Source organism: Pleurodeles waltl, chromosome 9 (genome assembly GCF_031143425.1).
Source record: "Pleurodeles waltl isolate 20211129_DDA chromosome 9, aPleWal1.hap1.20221129, whole genome shotgun sequence".
In the NCBI taxonomy this organism is placed as follows: Eukaryota; Metazoa; Chordata; class Amphibia; order Caudata; family Salamandridae; genus Pleurodeles; species Pleurodeles waltl.
Genome location: NC_090448.1, coordinates 1,103,469,074 through 1,103,492,423, shown reverse-complemented (window position 1 = coordinate 1,103,492,423; position 23,350 = coordinate 1,103,469,074). Strand labels below are relative to the sequence as shown.

General features: G+C 44.5%; 1 protein-coding gene across 2 annotated transcripts in view; it reads left to right on the top strand.

Moving 5' to 3' along the window:
• The window catches only part of PLEKHH1 (pleckstrin homology, MyTH4 and FERM domain containing H1), a 277,931-nt gene that overhangs the window by 59,257 nt on the left and 195,324 nt on the right, over nucleotides 1-23,350 (top strand). For both annotated transcript variants that reach the window (XM_069208829.1, XM_069208828.1), the window contains exon 2: nucleotides 535-704. In XM_069208829.1, coding sequence (XP_069064930.1) covers nucleotides 579-704 — 126 coding nt within the window. In that variant the 5' untranslated portion in view covers nucleotides 535-578. The remainder of the gene's footprint in view (nucleotides 1-534; nucleotides 705-23,350) is intronic.

Here is a 23,350-nt window from a genome sequence, read left to right as displayed (position 1 = left end):
GTGAGCTCCAGTTTAAATGATTGAAACGTTTGCCTGAACCTAACAGGTTAGAGATTTTATCACTTGTGGTCGACTACCATCCACTCCAAATTATAATTCATGCTATTATATTTAGCACCAGCATATAGTATCGGCCAATGGAAACAGTGGGAGGATCAAAGAAAAGGAGTGGCAATAGAACTAAAGATCAGAGCATCCTGAACTTCATGGGAATGTTACTTTCATGTATTTATTATTATATTTTGCAGTATAAAAAGGCAATTTTGTGTTTGAGTGAAGGAGTGTATTTGGCACAAATGGTCTCATCGGGGGATACAGCAGAGATGTATAAAAATGGCAATATTTAGTCTTCTTTTGGAGGGGACTTCATATGTATATGTGATTATGTTGTATTTGGCTTTTTATTGTGCTTCCTGGTAGTCTCGCCCGATGGTGACGTTTGCTGGACCTGCAAATGTTTCACCTAGTGTTGTGCCGTTTACGTAAATGTTTCTTGACGAATGAACTTTTTTTCTTTTTTTTTTTTTACTGTAGGGGCCTTCTGAAAGACCTGCTGGAACAGACTAACGACTTCCGCTATGGCGGACCTAATCCTAGAGAATAGCAGCTGCGTGGACTGGCAGAACCGCTGCCTTGCACTGGAGACGCAACTCTTCAAGTTTCGACTGCAAGCCACCAAGATCAGAGAGCTACTGGCTGAAAAGGTAAGACTAAGCGTCCGGCTTCTTATAGTTACTGTTGACGAGAATGATGAGATCATGGTCTAATTGCAAATGAATGAAGTAGTTCCTAGAAAGACAAATCAAGCAGTTCTTGCTTCAAACGCTCTGAAGCGTATTAATGTGAGAGGTGCTGATAATTGTGGCTTGGAAGCCATCCAGAAGGGGGTAGATTTCCACTGAGGGAGCCGGTGATTCACATGTGAATTCCGTGGAATTTCTTTGGTGAGACACTACCCCACTTGATAGCAGAGCTGAAAGATCCATGCGTTTTGTTGCATCTGGGGCAGTCTTTGCTCGTGTCATTACGTGGACGATTCAGGAAGCCTCTAAGGTGGATTTGTTTTTCCTGCGGATGAGATTTCACAGATATTGATACCGCCTTAATAAGGGCTCTTTAACTGAACTTTTTAATTGAACCTTTTGTAATTCTTTACAGAACCCCTTACTGAAAGATTACCATATTATTGCTCCCACACCAATACATCTTAGCCACCCTGTAGAAAAAAGAATGGGGAGTCTACCCTTCAGCTTTCACCAGTCACAGTTTCCATTGACTACCAAGATGTCCTTATTGATACAGCAAACATTTTGTAAAAACGTTCACTATAATTCTGCCATTACAGAAGTCGTTCCATTGTGTACTTGTCATTAGCTCTGACCATTAGTCTACTGACTGCAACTAAATATTTTGGTCTTACTTTTACTTGTTTTCCAATTGTAGAGGGGCCAAATGCTTAAATAATTTTGGGATTTGTTCTCTACAAGCCTGTGATCGCCTCTGCTTCCACGTTTAAATATTAAATGCTTTGGATTTCAGAAACACTGTAACATTGTCAACTACGTGTCGGGTGCTTGCTGTAACCTACCAAAAAGGAGTGAAGACTGTAGTAATCTTGTTTGTCTTTGGGTGATTTTAGTATTTTCCCTGTTCCTGAAAAAACACCTCTCTACTCATTTTTAATTTCAATCTACCGAACTTTAAGCAAATTCTCTACTTGTCCGTACACTACTTGGATACATCTATGCCATGGAATATCGAGTGATGTGCTCCTTCCTGTTTGTGTTGCCTTCTGTTTGGAGAGTCTTCGAAAGCCAGGATGCCCAAAGTAAATACACCCCATTTACCAACAGACCTTGTAGTCTCATTCTCTCTTCAGTGCTCTCATGTGTTTTGTCCAAAATACTCAAATACGTCATCTTTGACAGATCATGTTGGATATTTATTTATTTGTTTAGAGTTCTTATTGGACCTGAAGCACACACAATGTAAGTAACAAAACATTGAAATATTTTTGCACTTTTAGATTACACTCAGATTATCTAGTCCAATGAGACTGATATTTCCTTTAGATTTCTGTCTTCGATTATGTGATTCGAGTTTAGAATTTAAGGAACAGACAGCGGTCTTGGTGCTGCTACACTGAGTTGTATGAGACATGGATACCTTAATGGGTATCAATGCCCGATGCCTGTTTGTAGCGGAAATGTCTAATAATTAGGATTTCCATACAGGGGCAGCCATTGTGGGGGAAAAATTAAGCTGTGGCATTTTCTTTGTTACTGTTTTGGGATTTGGGAATTAGAATAGCGTTATTTCTAGTTCTGTTAACTAGGCCAGATTAGGTGAGATTGGCAGTTAAATTACAATTATCCTGTACGTTCCCTTCCAGGTATCCCCTTCCCTTAGCCCTATATGTTGATCATTTAGACACAAGTGATTTGAACCTCATGCTTATTAATTTCTTTGTTAGTGTGATAATCAAGTTTGCTTGAAAGATTTGCAATATTTATTTTGAGTTGAAATTTTTGTTCTAAACATCTGATGCCGAGTTGTGAACATTTCATGAAAAATGAAAATTGCATTTATTTTTCATTGTTTTTATTCAAACAGCACAGTTTTACAGAATGAATAAGTAAAATGGCATCTGGCCACTTTCTGCTAATTGTTTGTTCTTAAAGATTCAACAGTGACTAGATAATATTATATAAGTTGGGAGGCAGAGTGAGAAGGTATAGAGAGGAACTTCATGCAAGATGAGGTGAGGAAATGGGTCATATCACCTGCATATGCTGAAAATGAATGGGAGGTGCACTCAGCCTGTGCTGAACTCATCAGCTCGTCTTTCAATGCAGACGAGAACCGCAGATGACATTGTTATATTTTACAGTATTTTCATTATTCAAAACAAGTAGGCCAGTGCAATCCATCTTTCAAACTCAAATAAGGCTTTTCTTTTGGTGCCGGTAACCAATGAAATGAGGTTTGGACTGATACAAAATCACGTTTTCACTAGGTTTGAAAATGTTCTGCTGTTCACACTTGCAGCTACTCTTCTGTTGATTTTTACTATAGTCACTACTCCTATTGTATGCACTAGGATAAGGTTTTAATTTTCAAGTACATTTTTAAAATATATTTATTTTTTCCTAGTATTCTTGAATGTGCCTTTCTATCATTAAAAAGGATTTGGGTTCCACTAGTGATCCCTGTAAGGTTGATCGTTATCTGTAGAGCATCTCACTCAAATATTGCTCAGTGGTTTGCAGAGTGGTTGCAGTTTCTATTTCAGGTTGGCATGCTGACAAAGTCTTAGTGCCAGGTCTTTTGGAATCCTATTCCTGGGCTGGGTTTTAAAGGCATTTAAAGACCACGAAGAAGAGTTTGATTGTGATTCTGATTAGTCCTTTTAGGGTGGGTTAGTACTAGACATGGGTCAGGGCTGAGCCCTGTCAAAGCAAAGCCCATTTACTTATCTACCTTGTGCGCTCCATGTTGCTACTTTTCCCCATTAGTTTGCTGCCCGACTTTGTTTCCCCTTGCTTACACCTGTGTTGCTTCTGCCCTGCCCGCTGTGTTTCTTTCCCCACTTTCTCCTCTGTGATTTGGCCCCCATGCTCCCCATGGCCCCCATGCTCCATATTGCTGTTTGTTACTTATGTTTGTCCCTTTCCTCTTGAGAAGCTGAGGATATTTGGATCTGTTTGGCCAGGGAGCAAAAGGCCTGCACATCTTTTGGGTCAACTTCACTAAACAACAAATACTACAGTTCCATTCCTAAAGGGGTGTGGCGGCATCAAGATCTCAGAGACCTACAGTCATGGCCTGAGGGTCACAGAGGAGGATATCGGGCCCTTAACTTTCTTTCACTGAAGTGCACGACCATCCCACTTGACATGTAAAATCAGCTCTTCTCCTGTCCTCTGAGACACGGCAGAGTGAGTGCCGCAGAGGAACAAAGGGATGCTCCATTTTTCTGCTCCACAAATTTTAGATTTGACTCCGTTTCCAAAATTACAATTTTTAGTTCGCACTAATGAGACCGCTTTTAGTTGTCTTATGGCAAAAGCCTACTGTGGACTAAAGTGTTATAAGTGAGATCACAAAATGGAGGTTCTCTAAAGGGGCACGGTTTAAATCTGCGGAACTACAATCATGTGTTTTACACATTGTGCTGCCTGACCAGCATTTAGGTGTCCCTTTTCGAGTTTTTTGTGATTGGAATTAGCCATATTAGACAACAACAAACAAATGCCCAGTGCAATTCAGACCTTTTGGCTTTGTGAGTGCTTGTTAGCAGTTTGATATAAATGAGTAACAACAATGATTTTGTTGTTAAGTTATTAGATTTGATAATTACAAATGGTGTATATCCAACCTTCACTATATGTGTACTGGGGAGAGGCCAAGGACTTAAGAGCATGTCATCTGAACACTGTTAAGGCCCACTGACTTACACTGTTTCAGCCTCTTATTCAGAGATGTCAATTGTGCCCCTTTAAGAACATTCTTCCACAAACAGAACTGACCCAGACACCTAAATGTGACTTAGTTCACATGTCCCCTACAAGCATTGGGAAAACCAATACCTCGGTCTTTTAGAGCAAAGGCCTATGGTTTTGCCAACACATAGTAAAATAAATTCCAATTACAATACAAAATTCTACCAAAGTAAAGAGAGTTTACAAATGTTAACCAATTCAGTGTATTTACATGCATAGAATATGCAATGCTTATGCAGTAACATAATGGTAAAATCATTGTCAAAGCCAATAAGTAAGGTTGAGACCTGTTGGTTTTACCAATTCATGTATGGCCTGATTATAAGACTTTCAAGAGACCAAGGGAAGATTTACACAAATTCAGGAAGAGATTATTTACAATAGGCCAAGGGCAGGTGCAGATAGATAATGATTACCTCATCCATTTCTTTTCAGGTACTCATTCCCAAGTAGCTGTCGGGCTGCTAGGCCCATCCATCATTAATTTTTCCATTTGAAAGACGCTGCCTTGAAAGTGTCCCAAATGTTCATTTTCTTCCGACGTGGCTAGATATTGAATTTGAATACATTTTCTTTTTAATAGAGCATCTCTGTACAGTTTGCACACTTTACCTAGGGCTGTTATAAGAAGGTGAGGAGCCCATGCAGGTGCATGATTGGTTGAATACCTTCAGGGGAGTGTCCGACTGTGAGGCAGATATGAGTTCTGGAAGTATCAAGTCGTACATTCAATGAAAGGAAGGGAGATGGTGATGAGCTGCTTCAGGGCCATCATAGAGATCCGCCCTGTGCCTCTGGTATGGGGGCTGGGGGAAAAATATCTCCTTTGGTAAGGCTGAGTCACTGACAGGCCTTGCCTGGAGATGGGACCTAGAGGTTTGGATGGCCTTGCACAAGCTTGGTCTGAGCCACTAGCAGTCAGATTCCCAGGCCCACTCTTTGCCAGACCATCTTGAAGTAGCACAGAGGAGATGAAGGGAAGCCCAGGCTCAAGTACTCGTAAGTGACAGCAAGCCAGCAGAAAAGCATCTTAACACTTATTAGAGCTACCAATCCCAGTGAATGAGATAAGGCACAGGTGGGACCCTACTCCACTGTCCAGGGGTTAGCTATGCCCTAGACATTTCCCTTAGCAAAGTATAGGACCTGTTTTCTTAGCAAGGAACTTCTGTCACACCTCTGCACTGCTTAGAGTGAGTAATCACTAAGGGAAGGACCAACGGGGCACCCCTCGAGTGAGTGGAGGTTCTGCAGTGACTTGAAGGGAGGGCAGCAAATATCATAAAGCTGAACTATGGCATTGTCTTATGGGCGGGGTTGGGGATGACAGGGTGGTGAAGACATTGGTTGCTGAGGCATATCCGTTCAGTATGGTCATGAGTGACAGAAATGGGAGTCGTGGGCTCCTCTGTTAATAGGACCAGAGAGGGAGTTTGAAGTCCCTGAGTGATCATAGTAAGCGTATATAAAGGTTGTGACACAATGTAGAGTTTGCAAGTGCATGCTCCTCAATGTGCAAGACAGTGTGGTGGTGGGAGTGAGACATAATAGAAGTACTGTCATGAGCTAATATCCATCAGGATGTCGTCCTAGAATGAAAGGGTATGGTGGGAGAGTCTTATCCTTTTGATTACAACATATCTCATGGAATACATTCCAGCTCACTGACAGTGGGTATTTCTGGAGTCCCCGTACTTCTTCACATCAAAGCAGAGTGTTCTCGCCTTCCGCCTACGCAATAACTCCTTGTCACCATGCTTTAGTGGAGGGAGGTGTTGCAGCCCTGTAGAGGTGTGCAAATGAACCACAAGCACAACTGGTAGGCCAAGAAACAGGAGAGGGCCCTGTCGGCAATGGAACATGTAAAAATCCCAAGCTTCAAACTTCACACTGATGCATTTCGAGCTGCATCACTAATTTCTTCTTGGAAATTGTGTTTGACCTCAATCCAGAAATGTCCACAGCCCAGATATGACCAGATCATGTGTTGTAGATCGGTGCCTATCAGACGGCAGCTGAGACAGGTAGAACTAGTTCTTGAAAAGAGTGCATTAATCTTCTCCTGGCTCAAATAAGCGAAGTGGAAAATATAAAAATTGTGTAAGTTTCAGTAGGGCATTTCTGAATAGTGTGAATGGGAGAGCAAGGTCCCATTCAGCATTGTGGAACACTCTACCAAGCTCTGCTTCTCATTTGGCATGCAGCTCACCAAGGAGAGATAGCGTGTGTGTTGTCAGTGAGGAGGCTATAATCTAATAAGATGATCGCCGTTGCCCAAGGAGTGGATCTACTGGAGAATCCAACTGCCCATCTTCAAGGAAAGCCCGAAGGCCTTGATGCCAAGCATGGCCATTGCTGAAGAGGGACAAGGTCATTGTGAATGCCAAGGTGTTGCCCAGATCAGCCGGAGTGTAGGGGAGGACTTAAGACATGATGCAGAGGGCTCTGGCGTAGCATTGTTGAGCCACTCACAGGAGTCAGGGGGAGGGTTGTGGGAAGTGTCCCACCAGGCTAAAACATCGAAGCACATCCTTCAGATGCCACGGCTTGCTCATAATAGCAGTGCCATTTAGGCACCTATCTGCCATTCAGTGAGTTGCCTACCGGTGTTGGGAGGCAATATTATAATACTTGGGGCACCCAACTCACACTGGTCATGGGGGTGTTAGAGTTTCATCAAAGCCAGACAACTGTGTTTCATGAATTCTTCCGCAAACAAACTTTCTGTTTTAAGCCTTGTTCTTATCTCCTCACATTTACTGAGCATTCAAAGACCGAGGTCAAATGTCAATTGCTGTCTTCCATGTGGGCTTGTTTATTTCCTTCCCCTAACTACAAAGTGAGGATTTATATGACAATCTTGCTGCAGACTGGGGATGGGAAAGAGGGGTTTTTATCTCGCACACACCAACATTGAAATGAACTGTGTAAGTATTTCAGAATATATCAGAATTATGAACACACAAATGAAGCACCTTTTTTTTGTTATTTCTGAAGTGTGTTGAAAGCCAAAACTTTAATATGACCAAAAATGGATCATTCAACTAGGTGATGCAATTTCCACACATTTTCGTCTGTGCATCTTATAGCTTTATTAGTAAATCTGTATGTGGAAATGAAATGGTAATTTCAATTGAAAATGTGTTGTCTGTAAAGGCAGTGTGCTACCACACCATGAATACTCTGTGCCACTCCACTCTACACCACTGCACTGTACTCTGTTCCACTCTACGCCACCGCACTCTATGCCACATCACGCTATGCCTCTCTACTGTGCCTTGTACCACTCTACTCTATGCCAAAGCACTCTTCACCAATCTACTCTCCACCACTGCACTCTTTGCCACTGCACTGTACATCACTCCCGTCTAGGCCACCCCGATTTACTCTGCACAATTCCTCTCTACGCCACAATACTCTAAATCGCTCTGCAGCACTGCACTCTACTCGACTACAGTCTATTCCAGTACACTCCTGGCCAATACACTTTACTCTGTAACACTCAACTCGATACCCCTACACTTCTTGCCAACCCAGTGTTCATCACTCTAATGTACTCTCCACCCTGCACCCTGTGCCACTGTACTCTACACCATTAAAATCTATACCACTCTACGCAACTAAACTCTACCCTGCACCGCTGCACTCTACGCCACTTCACTCTACCCTAAAACATTCTACTCTACCCACTCTACTCCACTATGCACAGTTCCACTCTGTGCCAGTCTACTCTTAACCATTGCGTTCTATGCCACTGCACTCTACACAGTTACACTATCACTGCAATCTACACAACTACTCTGTCACTGCACTCTACACCACTGCACTCTATGCCTTTCTACTCCAGTTTACACTACTGAACTGACACACTACTCTGCAACACTGCACTCTTCGCCACTGATCTCTATGCCCCTCTGTGCTACTCTACTCTGCATCACTCTACGCAACTGTACTCTGTGCTTGCTACTCGACTCTGTACTCTATGCGACTGCCCTCTATGCCACTCAACTGTAATCTGCGCCACTGCCCTCTGCATCACTCAAGTGTACGCCCTCTACTTTGCACCAGTCTACTCTGTGCCACTCCACATGGCACGACTACACTTTACTGTGCACCAGTCTAGTCTATGCCACTGCATTCTGCGCCACTGAATTCAATGCCATTGCACTCAATGCCCCTGTAGTCTATGCACCATACCCTGCAATACTCTACGCCAATTCACTCTACACCAGTCCACTCCACACTATGCAACTCCAATACATGACACTCACTGCCACTCCACAACACTCTAATCCACTTTTCACCATTCCACTCTGCGACACTCCACCCCACTCTCGTCAATGCCACTAACTTAGAGCCATGCTGAACAGCAGCCACGCTGGTGAGCAGCGTCTAAAGCACATTGGCAAAGCCAATAGCCCTTGATTAGGCAAGACCTATTGTCTTTGCCAATGCTTGTTCCTAATTAGTTTGCCAAGCAAAGTGTCAAGTTCAGCCAGCTCCTTCACAATGATTTTTTACAAAAACCATTACAAAACATGAGATGCATTGACAAAGCCAAAAATCTGGCAGCCAATGCCGGACATATTGGTTTTGCCAATCCTTGCTTTTACATTCACATAGTGGCACCGTGTCTGTAACAGACCTTCGTCCCCTGCGGAGCCTTCCTTTCAATTCACTTTGCACTGTTCTTGAAGAAGACGTTGGAAAAAATGGGTCCTTGCACTTGTACTTGGGCAAACAGCGTCCACCCTATTTCAAAAGCTGAGGTTCATTTTTTATGTTTAGCATAAACTATCTGCAAGCTTCAATTAAAATAAACTGCAACAAAAGAAGTCCTCGAGGTTTGCAATGTCCTAGATTACTGGGCTGTGGTCATTTTTTCGGAACCTTACAGTGGACCTCTAAGTGATATTTTCCCATATAGTACAAAATATAAAACGGATGTCCTGCCAGCTTGAAATCGGTACACCTGCCTCTATATCAGATGCTTTACAGTCTATTTCTTTGAATAGAAGGTGGCAGTAAATGTATGTTAAACGTTAAAATATTGCTCTGGCTTTTGAAAAGTATTGGAGGCCAGGCACAGAAGTGGTGATGACCTGAGCATTGTTAATAACTGGTCGCTTAGAGACAATCTTTTAGTGTGAGCTTAGGGTGTGAGTGGGCACTTTTTGCCGAACCCTAAGGAATCGTGTTTTTTTTGTTTTTGTCTAGCAGTGGAATGACCTACCAAGCCAAAATGTGGTACAAAATCCCCTAGACATATTTCCGACTTTGAAATAAATCCTTCTGAACTCAGCACAAAGTTGGAGTTAGCTTTAGTGGTCATTCTGAGACGCATTAACCATGTATAAAACTTTTAATTATGTAAAAAATGTTTCAATATTTCGTCGCACTTTTGGATTATTTGTGTACAGTTAATTTAGTGCATTAAGTTGTTATATTTTCCGACCACTCACAAAGGTTTGTGACTAAGATCAGTGCTAGGTCGCACTACAAAACAGCTGGTAAAGCGTTTCTGCAGAGTGCAGCTTTTACATAGAGGTTGTGCAAAAGGTTGGTTTCAATGGAGAAGCCCATGTGCATCCTGCTTTTAGCTGAAGAGAACAGAGCCGAATTCTGGTGGCCTAGAGGACTAAAATGCATCTGGAGTCTGTGGGACCCCGTGGTCACGGGCTCGAGTCCCGAGGTGTCTGTCCGCTCTCACTCTCCCGAGGCTCTCATCATGTGAACTATCGGGCTGGATCACAATGCGCACCAGTTGTCGGATGCGAGTTACGCCTCGTGGTGAACATGTGCTTTACAAATACACAGCGCTTGTTGTTTTAAAAGTATATGTGGGACAGAAGCGCTTGTTGTTTTAAAAGTGTCTGTGGGACAGATTTTTTTTTTTGGGGGGGGTGTTATGCAGCTTTGCTATCTGGGGGTGGGGGCGGAGATGTTCAGTTTCACAACACTCCCTGTGCGACATTGTCAATTCACACAAACCAGTGTAGCTTCTGTTTGGCGCACGACAAGACTTGCTTTTGGTCAGGGGTGGACTGAGGCGCTACATTTCCTGCGCTTCCTCAGTTCGGGCGTTTTGTCCCTAACACAACATCTCCTTTCATGAACTAACGTGGGAACAGCTGGGGCGGGGCGAAGGGGAAAACCTTGAAATTAAACGTTTCTTTCGGTTGCGCTTGGAGTAAATAATTATTATGTCCCAAAATGTAGGACTCTCCAAGAAAGAAGAAAACCCGCCGCACAGCTGTTCTTTGATGTGCCTGGAAGTTTGTCGCCTGTGGTGGAGAATCACCGGAGAGCCCAGACGGACTGATAGCAGGCAGACAGCTGCGCACCCCCAGACAGACCACCCCCGGAGCAGCGAGCCGCCTTCTAGGACCGCTCTGCTCTCGGTTTATCCTTAACCACGCCCACTCGCATCTCGGAAAAGAGCAGCTTAATACGCAGATAATGCCTCCGATGGTTACTGCCAGGAAACGGAGCCTATGCATTGAAAGCCATTGACACATGACTGAGATTTCACAAATACAAAATGGGAGAAACCTACTGACCATGCAGAGTGGCGTCCGTAGAGTGGGGCCAGATGGGGGCCTTCCACTTGATTTGTCCGCCGCCTTATACCCACAGATCCTCCTCTCATACCTTCAAATCCTCCCCTCATACCCACAAGTCCTCCCCTCATACCCACAAGTCCTCCACTCATACCCACAAGTCCTCTCCTCTTGTCTTCCACCAGCATAGTTGCTGAACGTACTAGGCTGTGACACAGAAAAACAGAATGCATGTGCCTTGCTTGCCACATACATTAATCTGTCCAACCACTCAACAAGTCCGACTTTGTATGTATACATCCCAGTAGAGACTTATATGCACACATGTACAAAGTCTGGTGCGAACGTTCTTTTATAGGTGCCCCCGCCAAATTTATCTGAGGCCCAATGTGTGCCCGTTCGCCTAAAATTCTCTAAGACAATTTTAAGGGGCACGCACCCTATTAAAGAGGAAAGTATGAGCTTTTGCACGGGGGATGGGGGAGCGCGGCCAGAGCTGCAGGCTTGAACTGGAGAACCAGGCTCGAGTCTCAGCGTCGCCTCAACAGCCGCCTATGATTCTAGGCAAATCACGGAACGTGCAGAGGCCGCCCCCGCAGGGGGCATGAAGGGCCGGCGCCTTAACGGCCGCCTTGGCCCGAAAGGGACCGGTCTAACCGGTTTGGGGAGGGCGCGCCCAACAAAGGAGCGTCGCACCCCCCCTTACCCCCCAGGATGACCATAAAGTGGGGAGGGGGCCAGGTACGACCCCTCCAATAGCAGGGGGGTTGCAACTTTCAAACCCCCCAATGAAACCTCCCTAGGGAGGCGAGGGGGGGGTCAGGATTGGGGATTTAAGGAGTGCGTCCTACAGGTCCTCCCAAATTCAGGACCAGCTGGGCTAGGACGACGCGCGCCACCAAAGAAAGAACCACCCTCCCACCCCAACGAAGAGGCTTACAGTCGCAAGCCGGACTTAAGGCGGAAGACAGCGAAAGTTTTACCAAAAAATCATTGGTGGACACACCTAGTAAGGGGGTGTGCGGACAAAAGCCACACACCTTGGGATGCCTCACGGCAGGGTGTAAGATGGCAAAGTAAGGGGGCTAAGCGGAACACGGCACTCGCAGCCCAGAACCGCCATATCGGATGGCAGGGCATTTAGCACGCCAGGTAGCGAGTTGGGCCTATTTCCAAGAACTGAAGGCTACCCCCAAATAAACAACACTGGTAAAACAAACACTGTCGGTGAGAGCCTTCTCCATAAAAGGAAAATGGGACTGCTAAATTCAGAGGACAATGGAACGCATGACAAATTGTCAAACGGAGAACTTAGACGTGTAAGGGTTGATAACTAAAGAATGCACAAGACAAAAGTTATTTGACATTTGTACTAAACGCTTGTTGATCCTTGACCGAACTGCATAACCTGTAAATATGTTAACATTGAGGCAGTCACACGATCGCTTGTCCACACTAATAAAGCGGCCAATTGATTCCATCTGTAAAGATTTGCTAAAGTGTCAGTTTGTATGCTAAGAATTACATGTACTGTACTGGATGTCAATTGGTGTCTATCACCGGGCCTGTAGTGTGCCAAGTGCGGGAGTTATTCCCTGTGCCTGAAATTGAGAAAAAATAGATGTGTCCTTGTGCAGTGTAACTGGTGCTCGTGTAAAGTGCTCCAATCATCGGGCCGAGCTCGCGCCATATAATACTGCCAAAGTCCTTAGAAACCCAGTTGCATGCTGGAGTTTCTTGCTTTTTCCATCATTCATACCGTTTCGTAGTGCAGTGGCCGTAGTTTACATTTAAATGTGAATAATTATCAGTTCCTCTTATGACAGTTTAGTCTAAAAGCACAAGTGAAACAGAACATTGCACGCTTGCCACATGCAGACCAGTTATGCTTCGCTGGGTTGTCTTGGGGCCCCGACAGCACAAAAAAAAAACAATTCCAGCCTCCTAAGGAACACATTAGACCGAACTTCATATGAGAAAAATATATATTGCTCATAAGGCCTGATGTAAAAAAAACTGCAGTCGCAAATCATGCGATTGCAGCCTGCTTGCAGAAAAAAAACACAAAAAACGCCGCTTTGTAAACCTCTTCTCTCGGCTTTAACGACTGGCCTGTAAATACAGTCCTTGACCTGGAGGGACTGGGGACGTAAACCCCTCCCCGTTCCTTGTAGAAACGGAAACAATTATGCTAACCCTACTCTTAAGTTTGTTTTGAACTTTTTCTTTGAATGGCGCGACAGCTTGGCCTATCGGGTTACTTTGTAACCCAGGACCGAGGCTTTGTTGGGGGGTTTCCTGAGAGGTTAAAGGTTAGTCTGTCCCCTGCGGGAGGGGAGGGTGTAACTGCGGTGCGGAGGGTGTTTTGTGCTACTGGATAGGTTTACATGCCACATGCTGTTGTTTACAGGCTAATGGCTTTTACAGTTGTCTTTCTTTTATTCGGCTTTATTGAAGATTTTTTTTTAGTTTCCTTGAAAAGAAAGAGTGAGGCGAAAGCAAGCATGGTTTACCTTAAAACTCTCTTCCTCGGGACATACATATGTGACACTCTTGTCGGAGTAAAAGGTCATTTATTAGAACAGGGTTTAAACAACATTACTTAAACATTTAACTGTATCTTCTTTTAAAACAGACTTTAACTTTTACAATTCCCTTTCCTTTATTTTCTCCTCAAATATCTCCCTTCAATTTTCCTACCGTATATGCTCCCCTATTCCTCCCATGCCTTCCCTGCCTGTAGCCTACCCCTCCCCGCTCTGATCCTTCACTTCCTTGTTTTTCCCCCTGGGAGGGTGGACAAGCCCGCACCTGGCTCTCCACCCTCCCCCATCTCCCGCTATCACTCTCAACTCACCTGTTCTAAATGACTGTTAACCGCCCCTACCTGCCCCCGCTTCCCTGCCTAACTATCCTCTCCTCCCCCTGCCTTCCTAAGCTGGGTGGGTGGTCCTAATTAAATGCGACCCTCCCACGTTAAGTCGGTGCGGAGAAGAGGCCGACCCCACCCTCCACCCCCCTTATAACTCCTAACCTAAACCCGCCCCAACTTACCTTTTACCCAATGGGGCGCCTTGCGCGCCACTTCCTCCGTCCCGAAACCGCCAGCGGAGAGACTAGACTGCGTCTCTCTCTCCGCAGGCCCCTTCATTGTCGTGGTCAGAAAAGCTCTCCGATCTGTGGGCTTTCGCTATCCTTTGGAAATGTCCCAGTTTGCAGCCCTTAACCTGAAAGCAGCAGATATAAACAAACATTGACAAAGCCAAGCGTTGTACTGTGCGTCATGCAACAAGCATTGGCAAAGACAGTAGATCAGGTTTGCATTTTAAGTCTAGACTATTTTTTTTTTTTAAACAGAGAAAAAAAGATTTCTTTCTGTAAATGCAATGTGTGGTGATTTAGCACACTTTTGAGATGTAAACCAGTCTACTCTGCATTTCAATGGAGGATCTCCAAAGGAGACTGATTGATGCACCGAAAAGCTAGAGCTGGCCGTTTTTACACCTTCATTTTTTCCCAATATTTTTTATTGCAACATTTTTCTTTTTTTTATATACTTTGTGTTACGAAAACATAAGGCACATGTTTGGTATATAAATGAAAAAAGAAAAACAGGTCATGAGCATCAGAGAAGTGGCAGTGCAGAAGACAAAAAGATTCAATATGTTCCTTGTGAATAAATAATTTCCAGAAAACGTAACATTAACCTTGCCGCAATCCGTAACATCAGTTAGGAACTGAGTGCCATTACAGAGGGACAGTTGGAGAGAGAGGGGAACATCCATGATGGTGTAGTAGGGTAGCGTATTTAGGGGTAGGGCGAAGGCCCGCGACCATAGAGAGCTCGGGGGGGTCGGAGCGGAAACCACACCACGGCCCAGAGCTAAAACGCGCCGGTTAGCAAGCACCCCACCCCCAACCTTTCCGGCCATGTTGCAAGTAGGACGTTAGGGCGGAAACGGAAAGGGGGGGGGGCAAGAAAAGGACAAGGGACCCAATGGGGTGCTGGCATATTTTGAATTTCACCCAAATGCCTGAGGGCTGAAAGTGGGGGTTAAAAGGAGCTGCCCGTGTCGAAGCACCCATTACTGACCGAGAGAGACCGGGCAGCAAAAGAAAAAACAACACCCACCCACCCACACCTAACACCGGCACCCAGAGCGTCGCAGGCTGGGTTAAAGGATAAGTGGCAGTGGCAGTGGAAAGACGGAAAGGAGCCACACCCAACGCAGCAGGGTGGCAGGGCTACTTACCTTGGGATGCCTCACGGCAGGGTAAGGCAGTCAGAGGAGGTACTCTGAGACACGGCACTCGCAGCCCGGGTCTGCCGGAGAGCTGGACTCAAGAACTAAACAAGGTAGCGAGTTAAGCCTAAAGGGAAACAAGTACCCTCCTACTTAAAAAAGGAATAACTGCAAAGGACCAAAACGTGAGATTGATTGAAAGCACACGGAGTGAACGGCATGTAACAAGAAATTTATCGTCAAGTATAAAGTTGTTAAAGATACAAAATGATGTATGGCACAAATGTATCAATGTGAATCACAAACCCTAGGTCAACTAATCTCAGGGGAGATATACCATTATGGCAATTTTATCGCTCATAACAACAACATGACATAATGATTTATGGCCCTCATAAAAGCAGGGCGGGCATGCTGTAAACCAACCCTTCAATAAACTGCGGCCAAAAATGTTTCCAACAAATAACCAACTGTTGTGTTATCATTGCGGGAGTGGGCCGTCTGGAGGGGTTTAAGCGGTAGACACGCCAGGCAGTAGGTTAGTGGCTGGGGGAGGTGTCACAGGCGTCGAGGACACTGCAGGTGACGTAGTGGTAGGCGTGAGGGCGGCTTTGAAGGTAAGCAGCATTGCGTCCAGCGTAGCTTCTAGTGGGTATTAGCGTAGGCCCAGTGTGGCTTCCCTGTGCAAAGCGGCGCCTTCAGCTCGGGCCCAGGCCTGCCTAGAGAGTTCCCATGCAGTGATCGCAGGTGCTGTAGATGACCTCCTGCCTTGAGTGACTAAACGCTTGGCTAGGAGCAGACCTAAATCTATGAATCTGGTGGTGCCCTGTGCTTTTTGTCTCTGCATACAAGGCCTAGCAAGCACCCCTCCCAGGAATGGGGTACATATCTTTCTGTACAGCCTGTGAAATGAGAGCTCACATCCATCCAGTACTGATGAAGGGAGGGACATTTCCAGAGCATATGATCTAGACCGGCATCAAGGAGGGAGCAGCGAGGGCAAGCAGCGTCAGTGCAGAAGTAATAGTGATTTATCTTATCAGGAGTAAAATAGGCCCTGTGCATCATGTAGTATAGTATTAGGCAGAATCTGGTGTTGCTCAGGACGAGTGTTGGGTATCCTACTGTGGTTTTCCACTCGGTCTGTGTAGGGACGGTCCATGTCTGCTTCCTAACAGCGATGTATGGGGTGTGAGTCCGCCAACTACCGTGTCAGGTGGTGGCCCGTGCCCATCACATGTAGATACTGTACAGTGGGATGCATGGGGCGCTTCTGCTGCATGCCGTCCCAGCAGCCTTTGAATGCTCTAATTATGGAGTTGTGTAACAAAAAGCAGACTAGGCGAGAGCCCCTCGTTGGCTGTTAGGGTTTCAGACGGTAGAAGGGACCCTTCATGGTTAAGATCCCCTAGTGTATGTAGGCCTGCATCATACCAGGTGAGAAGATCCTTTGCAGGATGTGCCACTCGCAAATGTGCGGAGGGTGGGGGTGACTGCCTGGTGCAGGGGGAAAATAAATGTAGAACATGAAGCTGACTCCTGGCTGGGGCCAGTGTGGCCGTGTCTGCTTGGTGGAGCCCTGCCAGCCATCTGGCCACCCATTGCAGCTGCAAGGTCAAATAATAGTTCTCAAAGTTAGGTACTGCCAGCCCCCCTTTGGCAGTCAGTAAGTGAAGTCTACTGATTTCCACCCTACAGTGTGTATTGTGCCAGAGGAGATCAATGATGAGTTTGTCAAGTGTTTGTAAGAAAGATTTAGGCACATAAAGGAGCAGGTTGGCAAAGAAATACAGTAAGCAGACAGCATAATCATCTTGACAAGGGCTATCCTCCCAGCAACTGAGAATAGAAGTACTTTCCAAAATGCTGATTGTGCTTGCATCGAGAATACAGTTTGAGTAAGATTACCATCAAGCAGATCTTTGGGAGGGTCACGATAAACACGGATGCCTAAATATCGAAACCTCACAGGTTGCCAGGTCAAGCAGGCTCTCTGATTTTTCACCTTCATGAGTGGTATTTTAATGGCAGTGCAATAATTTGAAAACTCACCTGAAGCCAGTATTCTTTTCTCATTATCAGGGTACACTTTAAATCATGCATACAAGAAGAAAGCATATATTTTTTTTGAGAGCTGCCTTAACGACCCCTGTCTGATAATTAACAGAAACAAAGATGGAGAGGCCATGTTAATCATGAGAACAGATGATTTTATATTAAGTTCTTTAAGTATCAGATACGAGCCTTTGCAGAATCATAAAATGTGAACAAATGGCTAGTATTTCCCTCTGGCAAAACATGGCAACCGTTACAACAGCTACTATACAGCTGTTGCAAAAGCTAGATGAAGAGGACATACCCCTTTGGGTGGAGCTAAAGTCCATTCTTTGTATACTGTATCAAATTGGTAACAATAGATCAGCACATGGCTGCACTGTCAGGCCAGACCTCAAACGTATTCAATAAATAGCCTTGCTACATAGAAAAGAACTACATTGCATCCTGCAGAATTATGTGATTCCTTTACACACCAAACAGGAACAGCATAGGTAACAACAGTGTAAACTAGGTACAACACTAGGGCCCTCATTAAGACCCTGGCGGTCATGAGACCGCCAGAGCCGAGGTGGAGGTCGGACCATGGCCAAAACAGCGGTCCGGCCTCCACATTAAGACCCTGGCGGAGCCACCATGGTCCGACCGCCAGGTCACCACCAGTCGACAGTCTGGCGGTGCCGGCAGTCTTAATCCGCCAGGGCACCACTGCAAGCAGCGCTGCCCTGGGGATTACGAGTTCCCTCTCCACCAGATTTTGCATGGCGGTTCTGGCAGGGTGCCGGGGGCCTCATGGGGGCCCCTGCACTGCCCATGCACTTGGCATGGGCTCCCAGGGACAGCCCCGTCACGCTTTTCACTGCCTGAATTACAGGCAGTGAAAAGCGCAACGGTTGGTGCTACACCTGACGCACCGCAACATTGCCGCCGGCTCGATTTACGAGCCGGCGTCAATGTTGTGGTGAGTATTCTGCTGGGCCAGTAGGCGGAAACGCTGTTCCCACCCGCTGGCCCAGCAGAAAACTCATAATTGGGCCAACAGGAGGAAAACCGGAGTGGAGGTTTTTCGGACCAACTCAAAATGAGGCCCTGGGTGCACTGACACTAGCATGTGCAACGATTCTTTCCAGAAGAGCTGCTAATCTTTCATTGGGTGTTGCAACACTTGACAGCATAGCTGCTTTTTTCATTTTGTGCAATGGAATATCACTTTTTAGAAGACTGTACTGTTAATGTAATGTTTTTACACATCTCGCAAAAGATGAACTTTCTCAGCTGAACACCTATACATATCTTTTATGGTACAATACAGAACTCCTTAGATGGGGTAAGGACCTGAAAAAGCAGTCTCTGCCATATGTTTTTAAGTGGCACCTAAAGATATAGTAATGAATGCTGGGACACGGATCCATTGAACTCCGTGGGTGCTGCACTTGGATTTGAACTGGTTCTACGTTGCCACGTTTAGGTCCAGCAAGCGCAGAAGGGAGCACGTGGGTCTCATCTTTGTGTGGTCTTGCATGGGAATTTGTGGGGCATGAGCCATGAAGCTATCACACACCAGTGGTTCTGCCTGAATCAGCACAAAGCCGGGCTTGTCTAAACTGACTGACACGGCCTATTGTTCCATCTGAGGATCAGACTGGGATGGGGCTCTCGCAGGGATTAGGGGGGCTTTGATCTTTTTTGTCTCGTGAGGTGCTGAAGGTGAGCTGTCAGGCTTGATCTCTGTCTGGAAATACAGATCTTCCCCATAGACCCCTAGCAGCAATGCGAGTAAATATTCCTATTCATTCCCAAAAATAAATGTCTGTCCAGTAAGAAGAAAACATGATATATTCTAGCTGTGCCGATGTTTAACTGCTTCATTTGTTACCCGCAAGTGGTTGAGTAAATGTTTATCTAATAAAATGTATTATTATAGCAAATATTGCATTGTTTTATATAAGTATTTCAAAAGCGCCGTTCATACCTGTGAAGCTGGAAGCAGTTTCTGGTTTGTTGAAGTTGGTAGCTACACTTTATGTACGATTTATATAGCGCTTTGTAACCTTAACAAGGCTAGGGAGCACTCATATTATCATCTGGATCTTAAGCAGCATTCTGGTGTACCATTGAAAGGGTGGTGTTTGTAATTTAGCCTGCGTTGAGAAGAAGTTGGGTGCAGTGTGTTGAGGTCTGGAGCCAGGATATAAATTGTGCATGGGTCTTCTTAGCACATAAGTATTGATATTATGGTGATTTGTACATAGAGATTGTTAAACATAGTGCTTACAGTTTCTGACATCTGTGTAGGCAGCTGCTTAGAACACTACAATGGACACTGCAAGGTTGTGGAAAGTTATGATTTCTGGACTATCCAGTAGTGCTATCAGTTTAACCCATAAGGATATTGACAACCGTCTGGTAGTACAACTTGTGTACGTTTCGACTGGGTCACAATCTGAGATCTTGAGCTGAGCTTTTTATATGATCTTTCGGAATTTGTATTGCAAAGTTTTGGGAATTTTTAACAGTTTATAAACAAACTTTAAATGGTTCCTGACTGTTTTAATTTTTTAGGGTATTTCTTAGTTCGTGGCTTTGTACCTGACAGTAATTATGCCTTTACCTGGCTCTTCTGAAAAGAGGGATGATAAGTAGTACTGCTAGTGAGGACCTAAGGTTTCTTCTTTGGGTGCAGAATTTGATTTTGAATTGTAGAACAATCAGTACATTGATATGTATTTCTCTGTCCGCAATGCAGAAGAGGTTTAAGGAGATTCATTTTACATGAGGAAACCAATGAAGGGCCTTGAGGATGTGATCATGTCTATCCAGGCAAAGATCTTACCTAATGGCAGCATTCTGAATTCCTCGAAGTCTGTTGTTTAGTGTCTGTTGACTTAGTCTAAGTGTGATTTCACTAGGCATGGTTAGGCCTGTACCGTATGAGAGTAACCCAGAAGGGAAAGATCTGCCATAATGTTCTCAAAGTGTTAACATTGCTTTTTGCCACATTGTTGACCTGGCTTTTGAGTGAGAGTTTTTAGAGTTCATAATCGCATCACATTCTCTACTTCTGCCCCCATGGTGTGTGACGAGTCAACCTCTTTACACTATTCTGCTGTTGGGTGGTAGATCTTTCTTATTAAGCACATTCAGATACATGTTTTTGTGGTAATTAGTTTTAAGTGATTGTTTAACATCGAGATACCTCTTAATTCATTAAGTTTTGATGACCTATGATATGACGTTTTTCCACGCTAAGAATTACTTGTGCGTTGTCAGCATTTTTGTACAAAGGAAGTTGAAAAGAATTGATAAGATCAGGCAGAGAAGCCAAGTATAGTTGCTGAGAAGAAGTGCAGATGTTCAGTCCCGAGGAACATCTAGCAATGATGGTACTTATTGGAATGGAGGAAATGATGCAACTTGAACTATAGCTGTGAATTAGTACTGAAATCACACTAGGGCCGCTCACTGTAATCCCGTCATTTAGTTTTTCCAGTAGAAGTTGGTCTGTGGTTTTGAAAGCTGCTGAGATATCAACGGAGGGTGCAGCAACTCCTGTCCCTTCTGCATTCTTGAAATGTTCACATTTTGCAGTTAGTGCTCCTACAGTACCTCTGCAAGGTCGGGGACTTGCCTGTTGGATGAAGAGTAGATATTTAGATGTCAGTTTTCCACAAAATAAACTGAGGCTTCTTTTTCAGTCATTTCTCCTAGAAACAGTTTTATAGTAAATAGGTCCGTATTTAGGTTGGTCCAATCAGCTTTGCATAGGATGTTTTTGATTTCACTGGCAAATTCTCTGGACAGTACAGTATTGATTTATTGATTATATTTTATTGAGTGGTCACCAGATAAACCAAGAATGTGTTGCTAGATGCTGGGACACCTCTGTGATCATCTTCTGATTTGAATTACCCCCTTTTCAGGCTGACCAAGTAGGATTACTCCCAAGCACATTAATGCAATGTCTTACAAGACTTGCCCATACTGAGATTATCCAATGTTCCAACTGTGCCTGGCCATAAAATCAACTCGGAGACAACCACCTCAACAATGTTTTCAACCAAGAAATAAGATAGGTTGATGTTTCATGGTATCTGGTTATCATTTAAGTGTATATTTCGTCCCGGGACTCTGCTACCTTTAGATGCAACCTAAACATATGGTCCTAAGAACCATCACAACTTTACTTAGTAACAGTGTCCTGATCTGTTTGTCAGGCAAAGTCTTTGGCAAAAAGGCAAACAAACTGCAACATTTCTCATAACTACTACCTCAAGAAGAAGTAGTAGTAGTACCGCACCACACCACACCAGGTCATAGCTTCTCACAATATATTACACCACATCACATCACTCTGGTTCACCCTATGAACCATGCATAGATGACCATTCATTCTAGAGAACATTTGTTCATCACCCTATATGTAATTGCACAACATCGTAGCACATTTTACTATGTCACACAAGACTACAGCAACATCCAGCACCACAACACCCTGGAAAAACACCATAGACCACAACTGCACACCACTCCTAAATTGCTCTCAAGTATGGCACATAGCACCACATGCAGCACCCAAAACAACATCACACCATGCACCGCCACATAACTCTTTCAGACATCACCGCTCACTGCATCTGATCACTTCACATCATCCTGCATCACATATCGGACAACAGCATGCATGATTCTACACCATATATTATATAAGCCACATCCACACCACAGGACAATGATTATACCACGGTAGATATACCACATCACTTCAAACTGCACCAGTATGCACCATACCACATCCCACCATATTACACCTTCTAATACTATAGCAAAACATACTACACCATCAACTATCTTAGCACTGTGTACCATACTACATCACATTATACTATATCATACCGCACTACTCCCTCCATGACACTACCCAACACTGAAATGCCCTGTAACACACTAAATTACATAACACTACACCACATCATATAAAACTATCCAACACCGTAGTACACCATCAGTGAACTAAGAGGCAAGAGAGTTGTCATGTAAACCCTATAAGCGGCCGAGATTATTATAGAGCAATATTATAGTGTATTAAGTCAAACAATAGATTTTTGTAAAACTCGTATTCTGAATTAACATATTTGAACGTGCTTCCATATCCGATAATGAAGAAAAAGGAGTTTGGTGAAATAAAATAGTTGCCTGAGATCACACATTTTAACGGAAAAGCCACAATCTATCCAGGTTTTCTTGTTTCAGTTTGAACAACCCAGCCAGTAAATAGGTATCTATTTGTCTTTCCTTATGTTGGGGTGTTCTTTTTACCTGTTTATGCATTTTTTTGCAGTTTTAATATAGCAAGCACTCGACCAAAGGTATTGGAGCGCTTTACATGAGCACCAGTTACATTACATAGCGTCACATGCATTGTTTATAGGCACAGGGAGATTAAGTGATATGCCCAGAATAACAGGATGCTGAGTCTATGCCAAGACTTGAACCTGCTTCTGCAGTTCCAAAGGCAGCAGCTGTGGCTGTAGAGCCACATCGTGGCTAGAGGAACAGAGGCACGCAGAGGCCACATGAAAGCTCGACTCCTTATGGGCTCGAGGTTCCAACAGGACACCAGCTGAGCCAGAGGCAGGTTTCAGGCTTTCAGTGGCTTGCCCACCTCTATGCTGTAATTGGGTTGTAAGCCCACTGAATTGTAAACAACATATGCTGCAGCACAGCGCATGTGCTGTGTAGGTGAGACCTAAAAATAAGGGTCCTTGTGTGAAAATACAAGATCTCGCCAAAACATGCTAGGATTCATGGAAGAATTTCCAGGCGTTAAGCTTGTTAAAAAATCCAAGGTATGGCTGATGGAGGGTGGATGGACGGGGATTATATGTGGACATCCAGGGATGGGCCTCTCAACAAAAGAAGAATGTCTGACTGAAAAGTAACTGATTACAAAACAGACGTCACACTCGATACCCTTTTGTAATCATTGACC